The sequence below is a fragment of the Eptatretus burgeri genome, chromosome 1 (assembly GCF_056783735.1).
Source record: "Eptatretus burgeri isolate ZD-2024b chromosome 1, Ebu_testis_v1, whole genome shotgun sequence".
NCBI lineage: Eukaryota > Metazoa > Chordata > Myxini > Myxiniformes > Myxinidae > Eptatretus > Eptatretus burgeri.
This window is the reverse complement of record NC_140961.1, coordinates 108,919,391-108,942,812: the sequence shown is the minus strand read 5'-3', so window position 1 is coordinate 108,942,812 and position 23,422 is coordinate 108,919,391. Positions and strand designations below refer to the sequence as shown.

Genomic DNA, 23,422 nt, shown 5'->3' with positions numbered 1-23,422 from the left:
CCCCTCCCTTCGACCTTTCACCTCGCTCCCCATTGGCCCGAGAAAAAGTGGGCGTGAATGCTTTTTGATCCATAAATTTGCATATATCGATCGCCCTCCAACGCCCTGGAGGCGGGGCCAAATCGCCCCTCGCTCACCGATTGGACGGCAAAAAGTGGGCGTGTGTCGTTTTTGATCCGTTTTTGAAGCACAAAATCCGTGATTTTGTACACGCTGTTCGGCGCGCGCCCTGCACGAGTCCAACACCGGTACCCACAGGCGGCGCAAGAACGGTGGCGATGCGACGGTTGCGAGGTGTGACGTGAAGGTCGTGGCGGTTGTGGTGAAGCGGTGGTTGGTGGTGGTAACAATGGCGGTTGGTCCAAATTAAAGATAGTAAAAGAAAAACGGCTATCCTGAAGAGTCGCAGCACGCATAAATGACATGTATTCCCACTAGACAACGGGTTTGGGCCTAACTACACATGTACTTACCGAGATACCTCACCTAAGGGACCTGAATGGTGGTTTGCGAATTTGGTAACCACAACACTACCCCCTCCCCTTTTTACAGACTCGTCCCGAGTCGTCAAATTTTCGTGTGCCATCATGTGTAGTTTTCCCCTAGTACATTTTACCTACGGATCCCTGAGTGCGACATTCATGGTATTCGTGTCCCCAAAATAAATAACCTGAGGGCTGCGTAACTACCTAAACAAACTCACTCACACGGACGACTTAAATAAAATTGCCGGCGCTAAGACAAACATGCCGGGGGCGCACTCATATTTACAGTACATCTTAACCTTAACTTACAAATTTTACACTAAACCATGGCCCAGGATCATTGAACTCTGCAAAAGAAAGCAGTTAGCAGGGAGCCAGGCTGCCCGCATGCAGTCTCTGGCTCAAACAATGCAGGTGACAGGGAACGTGGCTGGCTGCTCACACGCAGTCCAAGGCCTTCCCTTTTGAACTGAACGCAGTGAACCACAACGGTGCATGGGCTGCACAAACGCAGTCTCCGTGCCAGCTCAAGTGGCACACGCAATGAGCACAACGAATGGATGGATGAATGGATGGACGCAAACACGGTGCACGGGCCGCCACTGCAGGCCCGTGTTGTAGCTGCCATCGGGGCAGTTCTCGCAGCTTGCAAACTGTTGCCTTGCGTATCCTGGCGCACATGGAAATGAACAGGGGGGGGGGGGCAAAGCAAAAATTGAACGGGGCTGGTGAACGTGGGCAGTGGGCATGGCATGGCAAAGGCAGCAGGCAAACACAGCCCGCAGAAGAAGGCCGCTGTAGGCAAACACAGCCGGCAGACGAACTGGCCGGCACAGGCCTCGAAGAAAAACAGCCAGCAGATGAACTGGCCGGCACAGGCCTTGCAGCACACAGCTGCCGATGAAGTTGGCCGGCCTCCGCCTTGAAGCAAAACACGGCCAGCCGATGAAGTTGGCCAGCCTTTGCCGTTCAATGGAGGTTGGTGGAGGGAGTGCGGTGGTGCTGGCCACTTGGAAGGCGGGCTCGGACCTACCTACCTATCTCCCTCCCAACTATCGCCTTTGCCTGTCACTGTACATACCCACTCCCTTAATTTGTCAAACCCCAATTTAGCCCCAACTTATTATTTTTTTTTTATTTTTACTCCCCCACTATAAATCGTCCCCTAACCCCCTTTATCGTCCTTGTTCGGCTAACCTATCCTGTCACCAAGCCTACTCCCAACCCCTACGTTCCCTTCCCGGAGGGGAACAAGGGAGAGCTAGCGTCCTGTGTCGAGGCCCAACGAAGCCTCAGGATGGCCTCCCCAGAGTTCGGCGATCTATAACCAAAGTGGGTCCAGCGGCCCACAACGACAGCGAGGGGATGGATGGTGCGGAGGGGTACATCTCCTAATCTACCCTATCCATTTAACTGTTAAACTACCCCGGGGCTTTCAACAAGCGCCTCTCGCTTAAACTATTGGTTCTAACAACCCAGATTCCCGTCGCCTGTGTTGGTGTCCTCACAATTTCGGGCCTCGCCCCCCAATTTTCTCTCCGTGCCCTCACACGGTCTCCTGGCTGGGACACGTGGCTCCCTTTGGCAGGCACGACCCTCTGCCGAATCTCCCGCTATGGCACCCCCGGGCACTACACTGCCTCCGAGCCTACCAGCTCCCTAACACCGGGGAGTGCCCCCCATGGCACCTCCCCTGAAACGCACACGTGGCAGGCTGGCTTCCCAGGCCCCTTTCCGAGGGTCACCCTTGCCCACAACACTGCCCACGCGGCTAATGGCGCCCCGGGCCCCCGCACCAAGCAGGCGCACCCGTGCCCACTACGCTATCCCGGCCCCCCATGGGCCCATGGCCTACCGCGGCCGACTAGCCTGGTGCCCGGGGTACCCACTCAGCGATACTCACCTTTCGCAGCCACGCTCCCAAGCCCGTCAACAGGGCTCCTGCACCCCTCCAAATGGGTCTCGAGCCTACTTTCCCACCAACAACAAAACGACCTCCATTTTTCAATTTGACTAACCCAGCTAACTCACTCTACACTGACCCCGGGGTCCCTTGGGCGGGAGTCACTCCTCCCCCCAATCACTCATCGCACCATGCATTCCCCATTCGCTCCATACACACAGACCCGCTGGCCTCACTCACTCACCAAGCGCATGCTTGAACTTCACTCACCAACTACTCTTCAACACACTCACTGCTGAACTCTGCCATCCTTCTATCTACATCCCCTAACTAACTCGTGCTCCCACGTCATCCCTTACACTAAAGCACGTTCCATTTAACACTACGTAGCTAAACTACGTCCCCTCTTCACATTCACAAGTCTGTCACTGTTCTCAAATGTCCCAAATAACTTTTATTTCCCCACCTAAAGCTCATCTAAATCCCTCTAACTCATCCATTCCACGGACTCCATGAGGACTTACCCCTGCCCCATGGAGTCGGTCTAACTAAGCTAACCCTTCCCCCTAACTAGTTTCCATCCTGTGCCCCGATAAGGGGGTCTTCCACCCCTTGCCCAGGAATCCTGTGCACCCGAAAGTGAGGCTTGTTTTTTTATTTTATTTTATTTTTTTCTTTACATGCGCAGCGCCAGCGCGGCAACTCGCGCACTTTGCACCTGCCCGTGACGTCATGCAGCTGCACATGTACCTCGTCCCTCCTTGGACGGTACCATCCGGCCGGGATACCCCTCCTGCCGGATTCCAACTACACGTGCAGCCATGACGTCACCGTGCGCATAAAAAAAAAACACAAGCCCCACGTCTCGAGGGGTTCCCCACGCGAACACATGTGCTTTGCCCGTTGGAGCTTAACACACACGATCGCGTGGAGAACCCGTCCGGTCCAAATCCATTTACCTGCCTAAACTTTGTCCGTCCGCGGGATCGGCAAATCCACCGCGTGCGTTTCCGGACCGGGACTTCACTCTCGCAAGCGAGCACGTGGCGGTCTCGTGCGTTGCACAGCACGAACCGCGTGCTCACTGCTGGGTGAACCCGGCACGGTCCCCGAAACAACTACAGCCGCTACTCGGCTTTCTTTCCTGTCATGTCGCCGTCGTCGCCATTCAACCCACGCACACCTGCGTGTTACGACGCACACACTCCACTCCATCACATTCACACCGGGAGACGCGGCTGCGTGCTCCCGCATGCCAACCGACATCTCCCTCACATACCGCTCTCTCACACACACGGTCTCCCTTGCATACGGCCGTTCACTCACGCATGCCTCACTACTCACACAAACCATACTCCTCACACACGCGGGGGCACTCAACCGCTGTGCCTCATCCACACACCGTGCCTCACTCATACACGCGGGGGCACTCAACCGCGGTGCCTCATCCACACACGCGGGGGCACTCAACCGCGGTGTCTCATCCATACTCCGTGCCTCACTCACACGCGGGGGCACTCACCCGCGGTTCCTCATCCACACTGGCCGTTTCATCCACACACACGGCTTCACTCACACACGGTGCCTCACCCACACACTGCGTGCTGGGAAGCACGTACTCTGGCACCATCGCCACCACACCACTCACACACGGGGTCGCTTCCACACACGGGGACGCACTCACACCTTGCACCACACACACAGGGACAACCACACTGGGGATTCGTGTCCCCACAAGGGTCTCCGGGGCCTCTATACCCCCCAAGCTCTCCGTGCACCCGTCCACAGCACTCCTCCCCTCGACCTCGCAAAGCACGACCGAACTCACCTGGTCGTGACTCGCCTCAAGGGGGCATACTCCCTCCCCTCGTTCCTGGAGGAGGCCATCCAGGTGCTCGCACTGGGTCTCTACACGCTCCGCGAGCTCACCCCCATTGTCCTCCACTACCTCCGTGTGTGTGTGTGCGTCACTTACCCCGTCCTCACCGTGCAGTCTCTCCTCTATCGTTCCCTTCTCGGCTACCGTCACTGCCAACTCTTCACCCTTTACCTCCCTTGTCTCCACTATTATTTCCGTTGTCGTCACCTCGTGTCTCGTCTCACACGTTTTGGTCTCCCCATTTAATTTTTCCCTTTTGGTCACCGTCGATTCCTCTGTCACGACCCTCGCCCAACACGCCCCCCGAATTATTTTTTTACCCGCCTCCACCGCGGGCCTGTCAGCCGTTGCACCCCCTTCCAGCTCGTTTGCTCCCACACGTGGAGTCGCCATTCCCAGCTCCCTGGTCACGGCCTTCATGCCCGCCTGCAGGCATCGGCCCATGTTCTGCGTCTCACCCCGTAGTTCTTTCATTTCTTTTTTTATTTGCTGTGTATTCGCATCCATCGTCGTTTTCACTTCATTTGTATTTGTGTCCATCTTTTCATTCATGCCTTTCATTTCGTTTTTCATATTCGCATCCATTTTTTCGATCATTTCCGCATTCATCTTTTCGTTCATTGCCGCCAGCATGGCGCATAACTGAGCCATGTCGGATGCACTCAGCTGAGCCGTTTCGGCAAGGGTTGGGGAAGGGTTTTGGTGGAGAGGGGGGGGGGAGGTGTCATACACCGCGGCCGCTGCCGCACCCATTTCGGGCTCTGGGTTCAGTTGGGCGAGTCCGTGTTCCTGCACAATCAACATTTCCTGCTCGGGGATTCCATCCTGGACCATGGATTCTACACATTCTACATCCATTTCTAATACCCCCGGCTCCCGCTCGCCTTGAGACGCCATCTTGCTTCTCGTGAAGGGTTAATTTCGCTCGCTCGTAATTTGGAGGGAATCGGGGGTCGCTTCTCTCACCCCTGGACCGATTCCCGTGAATTTAGCCGGAGACAGGAGAGCCTGTTTTCCTGTTCTCCGATACCAGTGCCGCGAGGAGGGCGATGAATTTGTATCGCACGACCTGACACCAGTGTTGCGGATTCGCGCCCGCCGGCGTGCTGACGGCCACGTAACTCGAATCGCGGCACGCCGCCCACCGGACGGACAATCCAGTCGTGACCCTCTCGGACTAACGCCGGGAACCAGTCACGGGTGGACCTTTCGGTCTCACCGCGATCGAGCCAATCAGCCCCCGCGTGGGATAGGGTTGCTCGCCAAATTCGACCTACCTAAGTACCCACGCGGAGGGTAGACCGGGCGATCGCACCTCGCCGCAGGTCGACTTCGGACACGGGCCACTTAAGCGACCCGTTCCGTACTATCGGGATAACCGAGCGGTGTTATTCGTCGACCTCGACGGTTCGATTAATTATCGGGCGTATTCAGCCCACTACCAACCCTTTACGTGAAGCAAGATGAGGATTCAAAGAAAGAAATGACGAAGCGAAGCGGGAAACAGTTCAACACAAGCACATTTATTCGCGACGAACGGAAAGCACACATATACAATTCCACCAAATGCACACAGAAAAGAAAAACACAATGCAATTTACACAAAAAGCAAATGTAAAAGCGAAGACACAATGCAGAGCTAATACCGACTACCGAGCACACGGCAACACTTATACAATTTTACTTCACAGACGGCGCCGACAACACATACCCAAAACCAAGGAAAGAATACCCTCAAGGATGAGGCGGGCCTGAGGCCGAGACCGGGTCGGGCCTACCCGTCTGGTGATGAGACGCGGAGCGGCGATGGTGCCTCAACTCCGCGGGCCTCGCGGGCAGTGTCTGGTAGGGGGTGGGAAAGGGGCCCCCTTGGTCGCACTATCTCAGCGCGGGGGGAAACAGGAGGGGGTTGCTGATGCTCGGGGTATAGAGGATTTTTATTGCCCCGCAACGAGCGTCTCCACCTCGGCCAGGTCGCGCTGTCTGCCTCCCTGGGGTGCAGCTCCCTGCACGACGCGAGCACCCCCTCGTCTGCCCTCGCCGCCTCTCCACAGCTCCGTCCCCTCCGTTCCGACTCCAACGCACACGACGACCAGCTCCTTCTTGCCAACTCCACCGCCCGCGAAGTCTTGACTCTCTGTTCCTTCTCGACTCTCCTACTCTACTACTCTGACGAACACGGTCGCTTTTTATCAGCCCCGTAGCTTCGCCCTCTCATCTTTGACCCCCTCCCTTCGACCTTTCACCTCGCTCCCCATTGGCCCGAGAAAAAGTGGGCGTGAATGCTTTTTGATCCATAAATTTGCATATATCGATCGCCCTCCAACGCCCTGGAGGCGGGGCCAAATCGCCCCTCGCTCACCGATTGGACGGCAAAAAGTGGGCGTGTGTCGTTTTTGATCCGTTTTTGAAGCACAAAATCCGTGATTTTGTACACGCTGTTCGGCGCGCGCCCTGCACGAGTCCAACACCGGTACCCACAGGCGGCGCAAGAACGGTGGCGATGCGACGGTTGCGAGGTGTGACGTGAAGGTTGTGGTGAAGCGGTGGTTGGTGGTGGTAACAATGGCGGTTGGTCCAAATTAAAGATAGTAAAAGAAAAACGGCTATCCTGCAGAGTCGCAGCACGCATAAATGACATGTATTCCCACTAGACAACGGGTTTGGGCCTAACTACACATGTACTTACCGAGATACCTCACCTAAGGGACCTGAATGGTGGTTTGCGAATTTGGTAACCACAACAATATATATATATATATATATATATATATATATATATATATATATATATATATATATATATATATATATATATATATATATATATATATATATATATATATATATATATATATATATATATATATATATATATATATAATATTGTTGCGAACGGCCACGTAACTCGGATCGCGGCACGTCGCCCACCGGACGGACAATTGAGTCGTGACCCTCCGGGAACTATCGCCTGGAGCCAGCCACGGGTGGGCCTTTCGACCTCACCACAATCGTGCCAATCGGCCACCCGCGTGGGATAGGGTTGTTCGCCAAACTCGACCTACCTAAGTACCCACGCGGATGGTAAACCGGGCGATCGTACCTCGCCGCAGGTCGACTCCGGACACGAGCCGCTTGGGCGGCCCATTCCGTACTATCGGGATAACCGAGCGGTGTTATTGTCGACCTCGACGGTTCAGATTATTTATCGGGCGTATTAAGCCCACTACGAACCCTTTACGTGAAGCAAGATGGAGATTCAACAAAGGGAAGGACGCAGCGAAACGGGGAACAAGTTCACACAAGCACTTTATTCACACAGACACAGAGCACACATATACAGTCAAACAGAATCAGAAATGCACATATATCAATTTAAAAACAACAATGCAGAGCTACGACCGAATACGCGAACACACGGCAATACTTAAAACAATACTACTTGACGGACGGCGCCACCCACAGACATTTACACAAAAAGCAAAGGAAAAAGAAGTTTCGACTTCGCTTTTCGTGGCCGGTGAGCCCCTCTCCCACGACCGTCAACGTGGTCGCGCCTGGCCCCGACCTCTCTCGCGGCCGGCAAACCCTCTCCAGCACTCCTCGTCCGGACGCGCAGGTCCACCTCACAATCCGCGCTGCCGCGTCTCCCTTCCGTGCCTTCGTGACAGGCCGCTCGCCAAGCCGCGGGCGCAGGACTCTTCCCCCGACGAGACAAGCAGACAGGAAGCCTCGAAGAACCAACTCAACCTGAACCCTCTCGACAAACAACTCGACCAACACTCGTCCAACAACCCTCGACCAACTCCTCGACCAACTCCTCGACCAACAACTCCTCAAGGTCCGTCCTGTCCGCCTTTTGTAGCGCGGGGCTCCGCCCTTCGCTCCGCCCTGTTTTCGGCCCCGCCTCCCTTCGAGCTTCTTGGAGAAGCCTCTCAAAGGGGGGCATGACCTCTCGCTCCCCCTCCACCCCGTGCAGTGCGGGGGCTGGGGGAGTCAGTCTTGGCTCAGAGCCAGGGAATTATTCCCCCAAAAAGAGGCCCCCACCTTTTCTCACCTTTGACCCCCGGCTCGGATCGCACTTCCCCCACACCGAGCGCGGAGAATTTCGACGGGAGAAACAGGTGGGAAAACCCCCGAGCATCGTTGTTGGTTTTTGGTTTGTTCCCGGAGATCGTAACCGCACAGGGCCTACTGAATGGCGAGTGGCGAAGATGTGGTAGCGTAGATGGTGGAGGTGGCGTGGTTGTAGTGTGGTGGGGATGGCGTGGTTGTTGAGATGCTGTTTGTTTGAAATAAAAGATAGAACAGAAAAAAATGGCTAACTCAAAGCGTCGCAGCCCGGATGGATCACATAAATTCCCTCTAAACAACGGGTTTGGGCTAACTGCACATGTACTTGCAGAGATATCTCACCTGAGGGCCCTTTATGGTGTAATGCGAATTTCCACAACCGTAACACTACCCCATCCCCTTTTTACAGACTCGTCCCGAGTTGTCAAATTCTCGTGTGCCATCATGTGTAGTTCTCCCCTAGTACGTTTTACCTTCGGATCCCTGAGTGTGACATTCATGGTATTCGTGTCCCCAAAATAAATAATCTGAGAGCTGAGTAACTAACTGAACAAACCCACTCATATGGACGACTTAAATAAATTGCCGGCGCTAAGACATACATGCCGGGTGCGCACTCATATTTACAGTACATCTTAACCTTATAAATTTTACACTAAACCATGGCCCAGGATCAATGGACTCTGCAGGCAGAAAAAGTCAAAAGAAAACCGGTGCACGGGCCGCCACTGCAGGCCCGTGTTGTAGCTGCCAACAGGACAGTTCTCGCAGCTTGCAAACTGTTGCTCGCGGATCCTGTCACGCATGGAAATGAACGGGGGGGGGGGGGCAAATCAAACTTGCACGGGGCAAAATGACGAGGGCAGTAGGCATGGATGGCAAAAGCAGGCAGGCAAGGCATGGCATGACAATGCCGCTGAAGCAAACAGCCGGCAGATGATCGACCGGCACAGGCCTTGCAGCTAAAACAGCCGTCAGTGGAACTGACCGGCACAGGCCTTGAAGCAAACAGCCAGCCGATGAAGTTGGCCAGCCTTTGCCTTTCAGTGGAGGTTGGTGGAGCGAGTGCTGTGGTGCTGGCCACTCGGAAGGCGGGCTCGGACCTGCCGACTGTCTCCCTCCCACCTATCGCCTTTGCCTGTCACTGTCCACACCCACTCCCTTAATTTGTAAAAAACCCAATTTAGCCCCAACTTATTTTTTTGTTTTTATTTTTTACTTCCCCACTATAAATCGTCCCCTAACCCCCTTTACTGTCCCTGTTCGGCTAACCTATCGTCTACTCGCCTACTCCCAACCCCTACGTTCCCTTCCCGGAGGGGAATAAGGGAGAGCTAGCGTCCTGTGTCGAGGCCCAACGAAGCCTCAGGATGGCCTCCCCAGACTTCAGCGATCTATAACACAAAGTGGGTCCAGCGGCCCACAACGAGAGCGAAGGGATGGATGGTGCGGAGGGGTACACTTCCTAATCTACTCTAACCATTAACTCTTAAACTACCCCGGGGCTTTCAACAAGCACCTCTCGCTTAAAGTATTGGTTCTATAAACCCAGATTCCCGTCGCCTGTGTTGGTGTCCTCACAATTTCGGACCTCACCCCCAATTTTCTTCCCGTGCCCTAACACGGTCTCATGGCTGGGACGCGTGGCTCCCCTTGGCAGGCACTACCCTCTGCCGATTCTCCTACGATGGCACCCCCAGGCACTACACTGCCTCCGAGCCTACCAGCTCCCTAAATACCGGGGAGTGCCTTCCATGGCGACTCCCCTGAAACGCTCACGTGGCAGACTGGCTTCCCGGGCCCCTTTCCGAGGGTCACCCGTGCCCACAACACTGCCCACGCGGCTAATGGCTCCCCAGGCCCCTGCACCATGCGGGCGCACCCGTGCCCACTACGCTATCCTGGCCCCCCATGGGCCCTTGGCCTACTACGGCCGACTCGCCTGGTGCCCGGGGTACCCACTCAGCGATACTCACCTTTCGCAGCCACGCTCCCAGCCAGTCAACAGGGCTCCTGCACCCCTCCAAATGGGTTTCGAGCCTACACTCCCACCAACAACAAAACAACCTCCATTTTGTCAATTTAACTAACCCCCTAACTCACTTTACACTGACCCCAAGGGTCCCATGGGCGGGAGTCACTCCCCCCCCCAATCACTCATCGCACCATGCATTCCACATTCGCTTCACTCACTCAACAAGCACACGTTCCACCTCATCTCACCAACCCTTCAACACACACACCGCTGAACTCTGCCATCCTTCTAACTACATCCCCGAACTAACTCGTGCTCCCACGTCGTCCCTTAAACTATAGCACGTTCCATTTAACACTACGTAGCTAAACTACGTCCCCTCTACACATCCACAGTCTGTCTCTGTCCTCAAAATATCCAAAAAAAAACAATTTCCATCTCCCATCCTAACAATCCCTCTACCTAATCCATTCCACGGGCCCCATGAGGACTTACCCCTGCCCCATTAAGCCGGTCGAGCTATCACGAACCCATCCCCCTAACTAGTTCCATCCTGTGCCCTGCCCAAGGGGATCATCCACCCCTTGCCCAGGAATCCTGTTCACCCGAAAGCGAGGCTTGCTGTTTTTTTTTTGTTTTTTTTTATTGCGCAGCACCAGCGCGGTAACTCGCAACCTGCACACCAGCGCGACAATTCACAGCCGCGCACCTTTAGCGTGACGTCATGGCAGCTGTTCGCGTCCCTCGTCCCTCTTGGACGGTACCATCCGGCAGGGATTCACCCTCCTGCTGATTTCCAACCCCACACGCAGCCATGACGTCACCCGGCGCATAAAAAAACAAGCCCCACGTCTCGAGGGGTTCCCCACGCAAACACATGTGCTCTGCCCGTTGGAGCTTAACACACACACACCCGCGTGGAGAACCCATCCGGTGCAAATCCGTTGTCCTGCCTAAACTTTGTCCGTCTGTGGGATCGGCAACATCCACCGCTGGCGTTTCCGGACCGGGCTTCACTCCCGCAAGCGAGCACGTGGCGGCCTCGTGCGTTGCACAGCACGGACCTCGCGCTCGCTGCTGGGTGAACCCGGCACGGTGCTCAAAACATCTACGGCCGCTACCCGGCCCTCGTCTCTCTGTCGCCATCTTCGTCGCCATTCCACCCACGCACACCTGCATGTCACGACACACACACACCACTCCATCACATTCACACCGGGAGACTCGGCTGCGTGCTCCCGCATGCCGACCGACATCTCCCTTTCGTACCGCTCTCTTACACACACGGTCCCCCTTGCACTCGCACACGCGGTGACACTCACACGCGGTGCCTCATCCACACATGGCGTGCTGGGAGGCGCACACTCGCCACCACACCACACACACAGGGCCGCAATCCCACTCCTGACACCAGTGTTGCGAATTCGCGCCCGCCGGTGTGCGAACGGCCACGTAACTCGGATCGCGGCACGTCGCCCACCGGACGGACAATTCAGTCGTGACCCTCCGGGAACTATCGCCCGGAGCCAGTCACGGGTGGGCCTTTCGACCTCACCACAATCGTGCCAATCGGCCACCCACGTAGGATAGGGTTGTTCGCCAAACTCGACCTACCTAAGTACCCACGCGGATGGTAAACCGGGCGATCGTACCTCGCCGCAGGTCGTCTCCGGACACGAGCCGCTTGGGTGGCCCGTTCCGTACGATCGGGATAACCGAGTGGTGTTATCGTCGACCTCGACGGTTCAGATTATTTATCGGGCGTATTAAGCCCACTACGAACCCTTTACGTGAAGCAAGATGGAGATTCAACAAAGGGAAGGACGCAGCGAAATGGGGAACAAGTTCACACACAAGCACTTTATTCACACAGACACAGATTACACATTTACAGCCAAACAGAATCAGAAATGCACATATATCAATTTAAAAACAACAACAATGCAGAGCTACGACCGAATACGCGAACACACGGCAACACTTAAAACAATACTACTTGACGGACGGCGCCACCCACAGACATTTACACAAAAAGCAAAGGAAAAGGAAAAAGAAGTCGCGACTTCCTTTTCGTGGCCGGTGAGCCCCTCTCCCACCACCGTCAACGTGGTCGCGCCTGGCCCCGACCTCTCGCGGCCGGCGAACCCTCTCCGGCACTTCTCGTCCGGACGCGCAGGTCCACCTCACAACCGGCGCTGCCGCGTCTCCCTTCCGTGCCTTCGTGACAGGCCGCTCGCCAAGCCGCGGGCGCAGGACTCTTCCCCCGACGAGACAAGCAGACAGGAAGCCTCGAAGAACCAACTCGACCAACTCTCGACCAACTCTCGACCAACTCTCGACCAACTCTTGACCAACTCTCGACCAACAACTCGACCAACACTCGTCCAACAACCCTCGACCAACAACTCCTCAAGGTCCGTCCTGTCCGCCTTTTGTAGCGCGGGGCTCCGCCCTTCGCTCCGCCCCGTTTTCGGCCCCGCCTCCCTTCAAGGTTCTTGGAGAAGCCTCTCGAAGGGGGGCGTGACCTCTCGCTCCCCCTCCACCCTGCGCCGTGCGGGGGCCGGGGGAGTCAGTCTTGGCTCAGAGCCAGGGAATTATTCCCCAAAAAAGAGGCCCCCACCTTTTCTCACCTTTGACCCCCGGCTCGGATTGCACTTCCCCCACACCGAGCGCGGAGAATTTCGATGGGAGAAACAGGCGGGAAAACCCCCGAGCATCGTTGTTGGTTTTTGGTTTGTTCCTGGAGATCGTAACCGCACAGGGCCTACTGAATGGCGAGTGGCGAAGATGTGGTAGCGTAGATGGTGGAGGTGGCATGGTTGTAGTGTGGTTGTCGCTGTGGTGGGGATGGCGTGGTTGTTGAGATGCTGTTTGTTTGAAATAAAAGATGGAACAGAAAAAATGGCTAACTCAAAGCGTCACAGCCCGGATGGATCACATAAATTCCCTCTATACAACGGGTTTGGGCTAACTGCTCATGTACTTAGAGATATCTCACCTGAGGGCCCTTTATGGTGTAATGCGAATTTCCACAACCATAACACTATATATATATATATATATATATATATATTTATATATTTATATTTATATATTTATATATATATATATATTTATATATATATATATTTATATATATTTATATATATATATATATATTTATATATTTATATATATATATATATATATATATATATATATATATATATATATATATATATATATATATATATATATATATATATATGCCTGGTGTTGGTGCAGTGGTTAGGGCAGCGGCTTGGGATTCAAAAGGTCCTGAGTTCAAGCCCTGTTGGGCCACTGAATTAATACACCAGGGGGTTGACTCAGCCTGTCATCCTTCCGAGGTCGGCGAAATGAGTACCAGTGTACTGGGCCGGTGTATACCCCGGTTAAAATAGGTGTACCATATCCCTGTGTCGTAAGAGGCGACCAGGGTTGCATCAGGAAGGGCATCCGGCGTAAAACATGTGCCAAATCACTATGCGGATCATACGGATGATCCGCTGTGGCGACCCCTAACAGGAGCAGCCGAAAGAAGAAGAAGAAGAAGATATATATATATGTATATATGTATATATGTATATATATATATATATATATATATATATGTATATATGTATATATGTATATATATATATATATATATATATTATTGTTGCGGATTCACGGCCACGTAACTCGAATCGCGGCACGTCGCCCACCGGACGGACAATCCAGTCGTGACCCTCTCGGACTAACGCCGGGAACCAGTCACGGGTGGACCTTTCGGTCTCACCGCGATCGAGCCAATCGGCCCCCGCGTGGGATAGGGTTGCTCGCTAAATTCGACCTACCTAAGTACCCACACGGAGGGTAGACCGGGCGATCGCACCTCGCCGCAGGTCGACTTCGGACACGGGCCACTTAAGCGACCCGTTCCGTACTATCGGGATAACCGAGCGGTGTTATTCGTCGGCCTCGACGGTTCGATTAATTATCGGGCGTCTGAGCCCACAACCAACCCTTTACGTGAAGCAAGATGGGGATTCAATGAAAGAAATGACGAAGCGAAGCGGGAAAACAGTTCAACAATAAGCACATTTATTTCGCGATGAACGGAAAGCACACGTATACAATTCCACCAAAAGCACATATAAAAGAAGAAGACAAAAAGCAAATGCAACAATGCAGATCTATCCGACTACCGGGCACTCGGCAACACTTATACAATTTTACTTCACAGACGGCGCCGACAACACATATTCCCAAAGCAAAAGAAAAGAGAACCACCCTCCAGGATGAGGGGGGTAGGCGGGCCTGGGGCCGAGACCGTGTCGGGCCTACCCGTCTGATGATGAGACGCGAAGTGGCGGTGGTGCCTCAACTCCGCGGGCCTCGCGGACAGTGTCTGGTAGGGGGTGGGAAGGGGGCCCCCTTTTGTCGCACTATCTCAGCGCGGGGGGAAACAGGAGGGGGTTGCTGATGCTCGGGGAAAGGAGGATTTCACAAAATCTCGGGTCCCGCGACGAGCGTCTCCACCACGACCTCGGTCGCGCCGCCGGCCTCTCCCTCCGCAGTTCCCCGAATCCGACGCGAGCACCCCCTCAACCGCCTTCGCCGCCGCCGCCTCTCCACAGCTTCGTCCGATCGCCCTCTCCGTCTCCTCTCGTCCCAACTCTTCACCGGCTCCGCGAACTCCCAACTGCGAACTGCGAACTGCCCACTGCGAACTGCCCACTGCGAACTGCCAACTGCGAACTGCCAACTGCGAACTCCCAACTGCGAACTGCCCTCTTCTGACGAACGCAGTCGTTTTTATAAGCCCCGTGGCTTCGCTCTTTCATCTTTGACCCTCTGCCTCCGACCTTTCACCTCTCTTGCTGGCTCCCCATTGGCCCGAGGAAAAGTGGGCGTGAATGCTTTTTGATCCATGAATTTGCATATAGCGACCACCCTCCAACGCCCTGGAGGCGGGGCCAAATCGCCCCTCGCTCACCGATTGGACGGAACAAAAGTGGGCGTGAGTCGTTTTTGATCCGTTTTTCTGCGGAAAGTCCGTGATGTTTTTGAACACGCTTCTCGGTGCGCGCCCCGCACAAGTCCAGCATCGGTGCCCACGAGTGGCGCGAGATGACAGTGATGCGATGGTGGCGAGTTGTGACGGTAAAGGTCGTGGCGGTTGTGGTGAAGCGGCGTTGTGGTTGGTGGTTGTTGTGTGATGGCTGTTGAGACGTGGTTGGTGGTGGTAATAATGGCGGCTGGTCCAAAATAAAGATAGTAAAAGAAAAACGGCTATCCTGAAGAGTCGCAGCCCGCATGAATGACATTTATTCCCTCTAGACAACGGGTTTGGGCCTAACTACACATATACTTACCGAGATATCTCACCTAAGGGACCTGAATGGTGGTTTGCGAATTTGGTCAACCACAACAATATATATATATATATATATATACATATATATATATATATATATATATATATATATATATATATATATATATATATATATATATATATATATATATATATATACATATATATATATATATATATATATATATATATATAGCCACCATTTGACCTTCAACATTTAGGGATGGAGTGTAAATAAAGAAAATGTCCCCATCTACACTATCCATAAAACTCAACATCATAAAAATTGGAGGAACATTATTCAAGTTATGATAAAACAGGTGTTTTTTGTTAATTAGGTCACAATCTGAAAAAAGCTGTTGCTGTGTTTGAGCTTGGGAAGTAACTGCTGAAATCTATCTATCTATCGATCCGGATTCTTCCCGACATCTTTGTTCTTTGTCACTTTCACATTTCTTTCTACTTTTTCACATTTGTCTTTATTCATTCTGATTCTTGCTTTTTCTTTTCTTTTATCTTTTTTACTCTTTATTTCTCTTTCTTTATCCATCTCTCGAAGAAGTGAATTATTGCAGCAAATTTTCTGTATGGCTCACTTGCCTGCGCTTGGATGGTTTTGAGGGTTGTGGAGTAGCGGCTAAATCAGAGCCCTATCCATATTTTTCCAGATGACACTGGAAGATATGATGTTTCGTTGCAAGAAGCGTTATTTTAAAATGCTACATGTACAAATGTGACTATTTTCTTTATCTTCTGAGCTGTTTCATTTTGATGGTACAGCCTCGTGAGCGTGCCAAAGTCTGACACCTCGGCCTAAACTCTTCTATATTTATTAGACATCCTATGTGCATCAATGAACACTCATTTTACTCTGCGTGCGTTGCACATCATGTGCAGTGAATTTCACCTCATGTCTTGTATTTATTTTTTGAACTTTCTGTACACCGACATTGATGCCCAGTTGTGCTTCACCATCTACATTTCCAATGGAAGAGACGTTTTTTCTTTTATTGAAAAATGTTTTTCAAGTTTGGTATATTTTTCAGGATTAAAAAAAAAAGAAGTGAACACAGTCATGTTAAAAGATTAACCCTTTAAAACCCTTCTTAAATTGTCTTTATGAAGGTGGACAGACAAATGCACAGTGCTTTATATAGGTAGATAAATGGAATAATAGAATATATCAGTCATTACATTATATTTATTGAAGGATAAAAGCACCAATTTTTTGAAAGGAAACGTGAAATGATGTCGAACCAAACCCTGTTATTCCCATTGGCTTCTATTGCATCTGCATCGTCTTTCAGCCGATCACGAGGATTGGTGGAACATATCCGCATGATCGAGTGGTGCTGTACTGTTTCCAATAATCTCTAGAATGGCACTCGGTAGAGCACATACCTCCTCCAGGTTAGCAGCTTACGTTTTGTATCCCACTGATAGGCCGAAAAATTTATCCGGACCTTAACCAAAATCTCATCACCTTGTTTGTGTCATCTAATCATGTCCTCCACCAAGTTTTGTCATCCATCCACAACTTTTTGAAATATCATGCTATATATTTGTGTCGGAGTGGCGACCCGTCCAGGATTGTGCCCAATAGCCAAGGAAACTGCTTCGGCAGCACCAACGTTCTGTATAGAGTGTGGCCCCGATGGATGGATGGATGGATGGATGGATGGATATACATATATACAATCAACCCCCGCTTCATCGCGGTTCACCTATCGCGCCCCCGGTTCATCGCGGGTTTTCCCTTGGAATGTAACTAATTTTTTTCTGCGGATTCCCCCGGTACACCGCGGTAATAATGTATAAAATATAAATTATTTAAGCAATAAATCATAACGCGTGGTGCTTGACCAGTCACACAACGCACGAGACAAAGTTTCACTTGTGAACTTCGAATATTTTCTACGTTTTTTTCTCCAAGCCCCACGATGCCGCCCAAACACCCTGCACCTTCTAAGGCTTCTGGCAAGGAACCGAAGCGCCAGAGGAAGGTCCTGGGATGCTCCAGGAGAAGGTTAAGGTAAAGGTGCTCGATATATGCTTCGGGAAGGAAAAAGGTTTGCCGCCGTTGGACGAGCACTGCTCATACCCAGCACCTCAAAACCGACCAGACCAGACTAATCGATCTCCGGCACCTCAAACCCAATCACTGCCAAACCGACCAGACCAGACTAGTCGACCTCCGGAACCTCAAACCCAATCACTCCCAAACCTACCAGACCAGACGAATCGATTTTTGGGGGAGGCATCCATTCATTCCGGATTTTCACTTAGCGCGGGGAGGTTTGGAACGTAACCTCCGCGAGAAACAGGGGATTACTGTATATGTATGTATGTATGTATGTATGTACATATGTATATATATAATTTTTGGCCCCATCTCTCAATTTTGATGGAATTGCTTTTAAAAATTCTTGAAACCAGATCTTTTCCAAAGTCAAATCAGTCCTTGTCACACACCCAACCTGTCCACAAAGTTTCATCCAAATCCATGCATAACTTTTTGAGATGTACTTCTCACATACAAACAGGCAGATGGGTGAAAACATAACCTCCGTCCACCTTCAGTGCCAGAGGTGGTAATAATTGCATTTATGGAGCACCTTTTGCCAATGGAGACAGGATTGTGCTAACATCTTGATTAAACCCTATTCCTGCATGCAAATTGTTCTCCGTTGTCTTTTTTTTTGTTGTTGTTGTGAGTACTTGTGCTTTATTTTTTACAAAGCTTCTGTTGCATAGTAATTACTCTTCTCTAATCTTGATATTGTTTTAATCTTGATATTGTTGTTGTTTTTCAGATGTAATCTGGGTGATCATCTCTGTTGAAGTCGGAGGACTGCTGGGTGTCACACAGCAACTGTCATCCCTCGGGTGTGAGCCGGCTTCTCTGAGCCCGACGCCCAAAACCGACTACAACCCATTTGGTTCACCTCAGAAGATGGAAGAACCAGTGGAAAATGGTGCTCCGTTTCATGTTGGAAGTCCAGAAAGAATCTTCCATACAGAAAACCTACCAACTCCTGTCCTTTTTGGCTCTAGGCCATGGGAACAGGAGAGCAAAAATGGTCAAACAATCGAATGTGATGAACTTATCGCCAGTGAACCGTCTCTTATTGTGCCGAAGGCGCAGACAGAAAACCCAAGTCTCTCTCCCCCATTAAATTTGCCAGGTTCTGTACAGTGTAATTTGGTGAGTTTCTTTGCTGATACCTTATGCTTTCCTTTCACTTTTCTAAATTCTCCTTCTCCCTTTTCCACTTGTCTGAAATTTGCTTGAAAATGCCTCGGGGATGCACACTTCACTGCTGAATGTGGTTATCGCCCAATAATAACCATCCTGGATTTGCACTGCCTTGGCATATGACCAGTTTTCAAGGCGTCGGGACATTTTCCTTGGATTTTATTTTTCCCATCAAAAGTAGTTGAGATGGCAAATTGTTGAAATTAAAAAGAAACTTCATCTGCACAGCTGAAGTCCTGTGTTCGCAATCGTGCATACGACAATTGGCAACAAGTAAACTGGTAGAGAGCGAGGGCTTCACACGTGGTTTATTCCGTGTTTTCCTGGCTTGCCAGCTGGGCATATGCGGGTCATTCGGCCTTGTGATTTAGCCCTGTGGACACTTTTCACATCGCACAAATCACCGCAAATAACTTGTCAACAGAAGTTGAGCCATTTTTATTGTCCAGGTGACTCGTTTTGGATTTTTCAGTTCTGGCGAGTGCTGCTAAGATGATGAAAGTAGTTCCTAACTGGATCCAGGAGTATGAGGGAGTACCAAATCTTCATTTTTGGCAAAACTTCACCCAATATTGTTGCAAATTTGAAGACTTAAAATAATGGTAATTCTATCACGGTGACTATTTTGTTTGTGGTCCAAGAGTGAAAAGCATGACTGGCTTGTAAGTTAGGGAACAGTTTAACACAGAGTAATAATTTTTAGGGGGGTGGGGGGTTGATTATCTTGTATGAAAATTAATTGTTGATTATTATTTTCTTCTCATTCTCTTGTGCTGCAGATAAATTCTGACCCAGATGGAATTGAGCAGTGCCTGGACTGATGGACAAGACCTTTACAGATGGCCACATCATGCTGGCACAACACCTCATGCATTTGCTCTTGATGACCTTTTATTGGATTTGCTTTGTGCTCAGGATGCTGTGGCTTTTTCACAATGGAAGAGAAGCTGCTTTTGAGGAATTTCCCAATGGCATGTTTTATTTTAAACAGATTTTCATTTCTGCATTTGTCAACCCAACGTCATGTATAAAGACTGTCATAGATTATTTCTGGTTTAAATAAATTTACCAGGAAAGGTTGTTTTTATATTCACTCTTCTTTGTGTTTTATTGACACCATGTGTCGTCCCCTTGGTATAAAAACAACCAAAAATGCTGATTTAAAAAAAATACTTGCAAATACAGTAATCAGCGACCAGTGATGGTGTCGTATGTGATTTGATAGAACAAAGGAAAAAATTGAGACTATAACAATCCCATATGGTTGGGCTTGGAGCACCATTCACTAGAATGCTGTGACGTCATCCACCTTAGCAAACACTTTGAAAAAAGATTTCTTTTGAATGGTCCGAACAAAATAAATGTCGGAGTTGTAAGTAAAAGTTTGGTGACACTTTGTGAAGCGCTCAGACAAGAGAGGGGAAAAGGGCTGACAAAGAAAGCCTGCATTTTATCGTGGTCGACCTTTTGGCGAACTTCGGTCCGATGAGGGACCCGTCGGCTCCGGAGTTATCCGGGGTGATGACCTATACATTCCGGGTGATCGGTCGAGCCAACTCTACTGCTCCATCTAGCGGTCGTGTTCGTCACCGACACCCAGCCCCGCAACAATATTTGGTACCTTCTGGATAATGTCGAAAGTTGAAATTTCGCATGCTAACAGACATCGAAGCCGATACACCGGTAAAAATCACAGAACTGTTGGAAAATGCCCATAAATGAAAATATAAATAAATGAAAAAAAATGCAGATGAGCGACCTGAGAATGGGCAAGCATGGTAATTTTGTGTGTCAACAGACATTGAAGCTGATACCCCAGGAAAATCACAACTGTTGGAAAGCGTCCGCAAATGGGAAAAAAAAACGAATGCAGGTGAGTGACCCGAGACAATGGGGAAGCACAGCACAAGCACAGTTGGAGGGGAATTTGTACATGTTGTTTGCCCAAGAAAGATCATGGCCGACGGTGAGACCCAAAGGTTTGAGTGATTGAATTTCAAGGGAATCGTTAAGAAAATAGATGGGAGAGTTCACCAGATGGTCCTTTTTGGAGGGAGTGAGATTTGTCAGGATTGAAAGGCATATTTCAAGTGTTTGACCAGCTTGTGATACTATGAAGGTCTGAAGAGAGGAAAGAGGCTGCTGCCTGCCTATCTGAAAGAAGAGGGATACCATGGCAAAGGGTGGAGTCATCATCAAATAAATAGAAGATTTTCCAGAGTAAGATTGTTAATGAAGATTAGGAATAGGACTGGGCCCAGAACACTGCCTTGGGCACTCCAACCTTGGCAGGGAGAGGAGGTGAAAGGATTCTGTTGAGAGCCACATTGGTTAAGTGAGTCGAAGAAGTCAGTAACTCGAGAGTGGAGTTGGACTTTGATGCCATCGGCAGAGAGTTTGGAGATTAATGCTGGATGCCAAACTGTATCAAAAGCTCGAGATATGTTTTGAGGGAGGGTCCTGGTTTCGTCTGATATTGAGGGCCTCAATCTATTTTAGCGAGAGTTAGCACATTCATTATATATATATATATATATATATATATATATATATATATATATATATATATATATATATATATATATATATATATATATACACACACAGCAGACTAGGCGTAAGTCGTCACCATCGGGACCGAGAAAAAAATGACGACTTACGCGTATGCGAACATTCATGATGACTGTGGGGTGAAGGATGAAGTCGCGCGTGGCCTGGACACGTATGTGTGAGAGCCGGCTATTGTACCAAAAGGAAAACGCAATCCTCGGGGCATATGTGGGGGTTCATTGGTTAGTTGGAAAGTGATCAAGCAAAGATGGAATTCATGAATCAGTTTATCAAAAGTAAAGATAATGAACAACTGTAAGACAACAACTTCGCCTGCTTATCACCATGATGGGATTGACCAACGAACCCCAGAGACTTTTCTGGCAGCATCTGCCAGAAAAGCCCAGTCTCATCGGCATTGTACACGTCCTGAGGCTGATACCTTTCCAAGATGTCTTTCAATTTGCCATCGTTCCAGTCGTGCACCACTGCCGAATCCACGCTGCCTGATGCGCTGCACTTCTTGAGTTTGCCGATTCCCCACCTCACTGAATCTGTCTATCCAGTGCATCGGCAAGGTCTCGGCATCATCATGCCCGAGGTCCGCAGCGAATTTACGTGCCTTCAGCAGCAACATTTCACCGTCCAACCGAATATTTGGCTGAGCCGACATTTGCCGAAACCAGATGATGAGCGTGTCATCGACATCTTCAAAGGACACACATTTCACGCGTTTCACACTTACCACCGGCCTCGCGATCTTCTCCACTTGTCCAAACATCGTGCCCTTATTCTTCAAGATATCGTTCAATGTCTGCCGTTTGATGTCCAACTTCTCAGCTATGGCTGTTTTCTTCATCAGTGGGTTTGCCTCGCAAAACTGGATAATGTCGTATTTTTCTTAGTAGGTTTTAGTTGTAAGCTTACGCTTAGTCGCCATTGTCCTGCCTGCAGTGCGATCAACGTGTGTACGCAATTATAAATAGCCTATAACTGGCGGTGTACACCAATGAGCGAGCATCACGATTCCATGAAATCGGGATTTTCACGAGGCAGCAGTTCCGTGTGACGAGTTAGGAGTGGTAATTTACTTGAGTTTCCATTACGTGGGAACGGACAACATCTGACGACTTAGAGGAAGTGACGACTTAGAGATGACGACTTACAGAGGGATGACCCTTTATTCATAGGGACTTAACATGAGATAAATTCGGGACTTTTTGACGCTGCCGACTTAGGCGAAGTGACGAGTTACACGCTGCCGACTTATGCCTCGTCTACTGTATATATATATATATATATATATATATATATATATATATATATATATATATATATCGTCATTTGTCTGTCTGTCCCACCCTGAAACACCGAAACTCTCCTCGGAGAGAAAAATTATCAAGTAAAAGTTGCTTTAAAATGATCCAAATCGATTAGAAAATAATCGCTTTTTTCATATAAAAAAGAACTTGGGCGGTGTCTTAGCAATAAATAGCTGCCTCGATCATTCCCAAATTTTTTTCCTTTGCCGTTTAATATATGTTCGGTTAGGTATGTGTGGTATTGGGAGTTACATGAATATTAATGAATGCATGATGAAGCGGAACCGAGAGTGACGTCAGAGAGTTGTGGAGTCATGGCAGCAGGAGACGCCGTTAAAAACGGTTGAGCTGAAGAATCTACCTGTGGGCTGATTTAACTACACATCTTGGTGACGAGGATGGGTTCACCTTGCTCTTACACCACCTGCTGCATCCTTACCATGTCCGGGTGAGTCTTCGATACCTTTTACCTCATGGATGTGCATGTTCGAGAACTTCATGCTGGTAGTAAATGATGACGCACTTTCTGATGTAAGGAAGCACACATTGCTTATACACTGCCTCGAAACTGAAGGCAGCGTTTATTCTATACCCTCCC

General features: G+C 50.1%; 1 protein-coding gene across 1 annotated transcript in view; it reads left to right on the top strand.

Annotated features, from left to right (window-relative positions):
* The window catches only part of ILRUN (inflammation and lipid regulator with UBA-like and NBR1-like domains), a 37,850-nt gene extending 17,809 nt beyond the window's left edge, over positions 1-20,041 (top strand). Inside the window, exons 4-5 of the mRNA XM_085894359.1 lie at positions 18,510-18,901; positions 19,732-20,041. Of these exons, the coding sequence (XP_085750485.1) occupies positions 18,510-18,901; positions 19,732-19,773 (434 nt within the window). The 3' untranslated portion in view covers positions 19,774-20,041. The remainder of the gene's footprint in view (positions 1-18,509; positions 18,902-19,731) is intronic.
* The last annotated feature ends 3,381 nt before the right edge of the window (positions 20,042-23,422 follow it).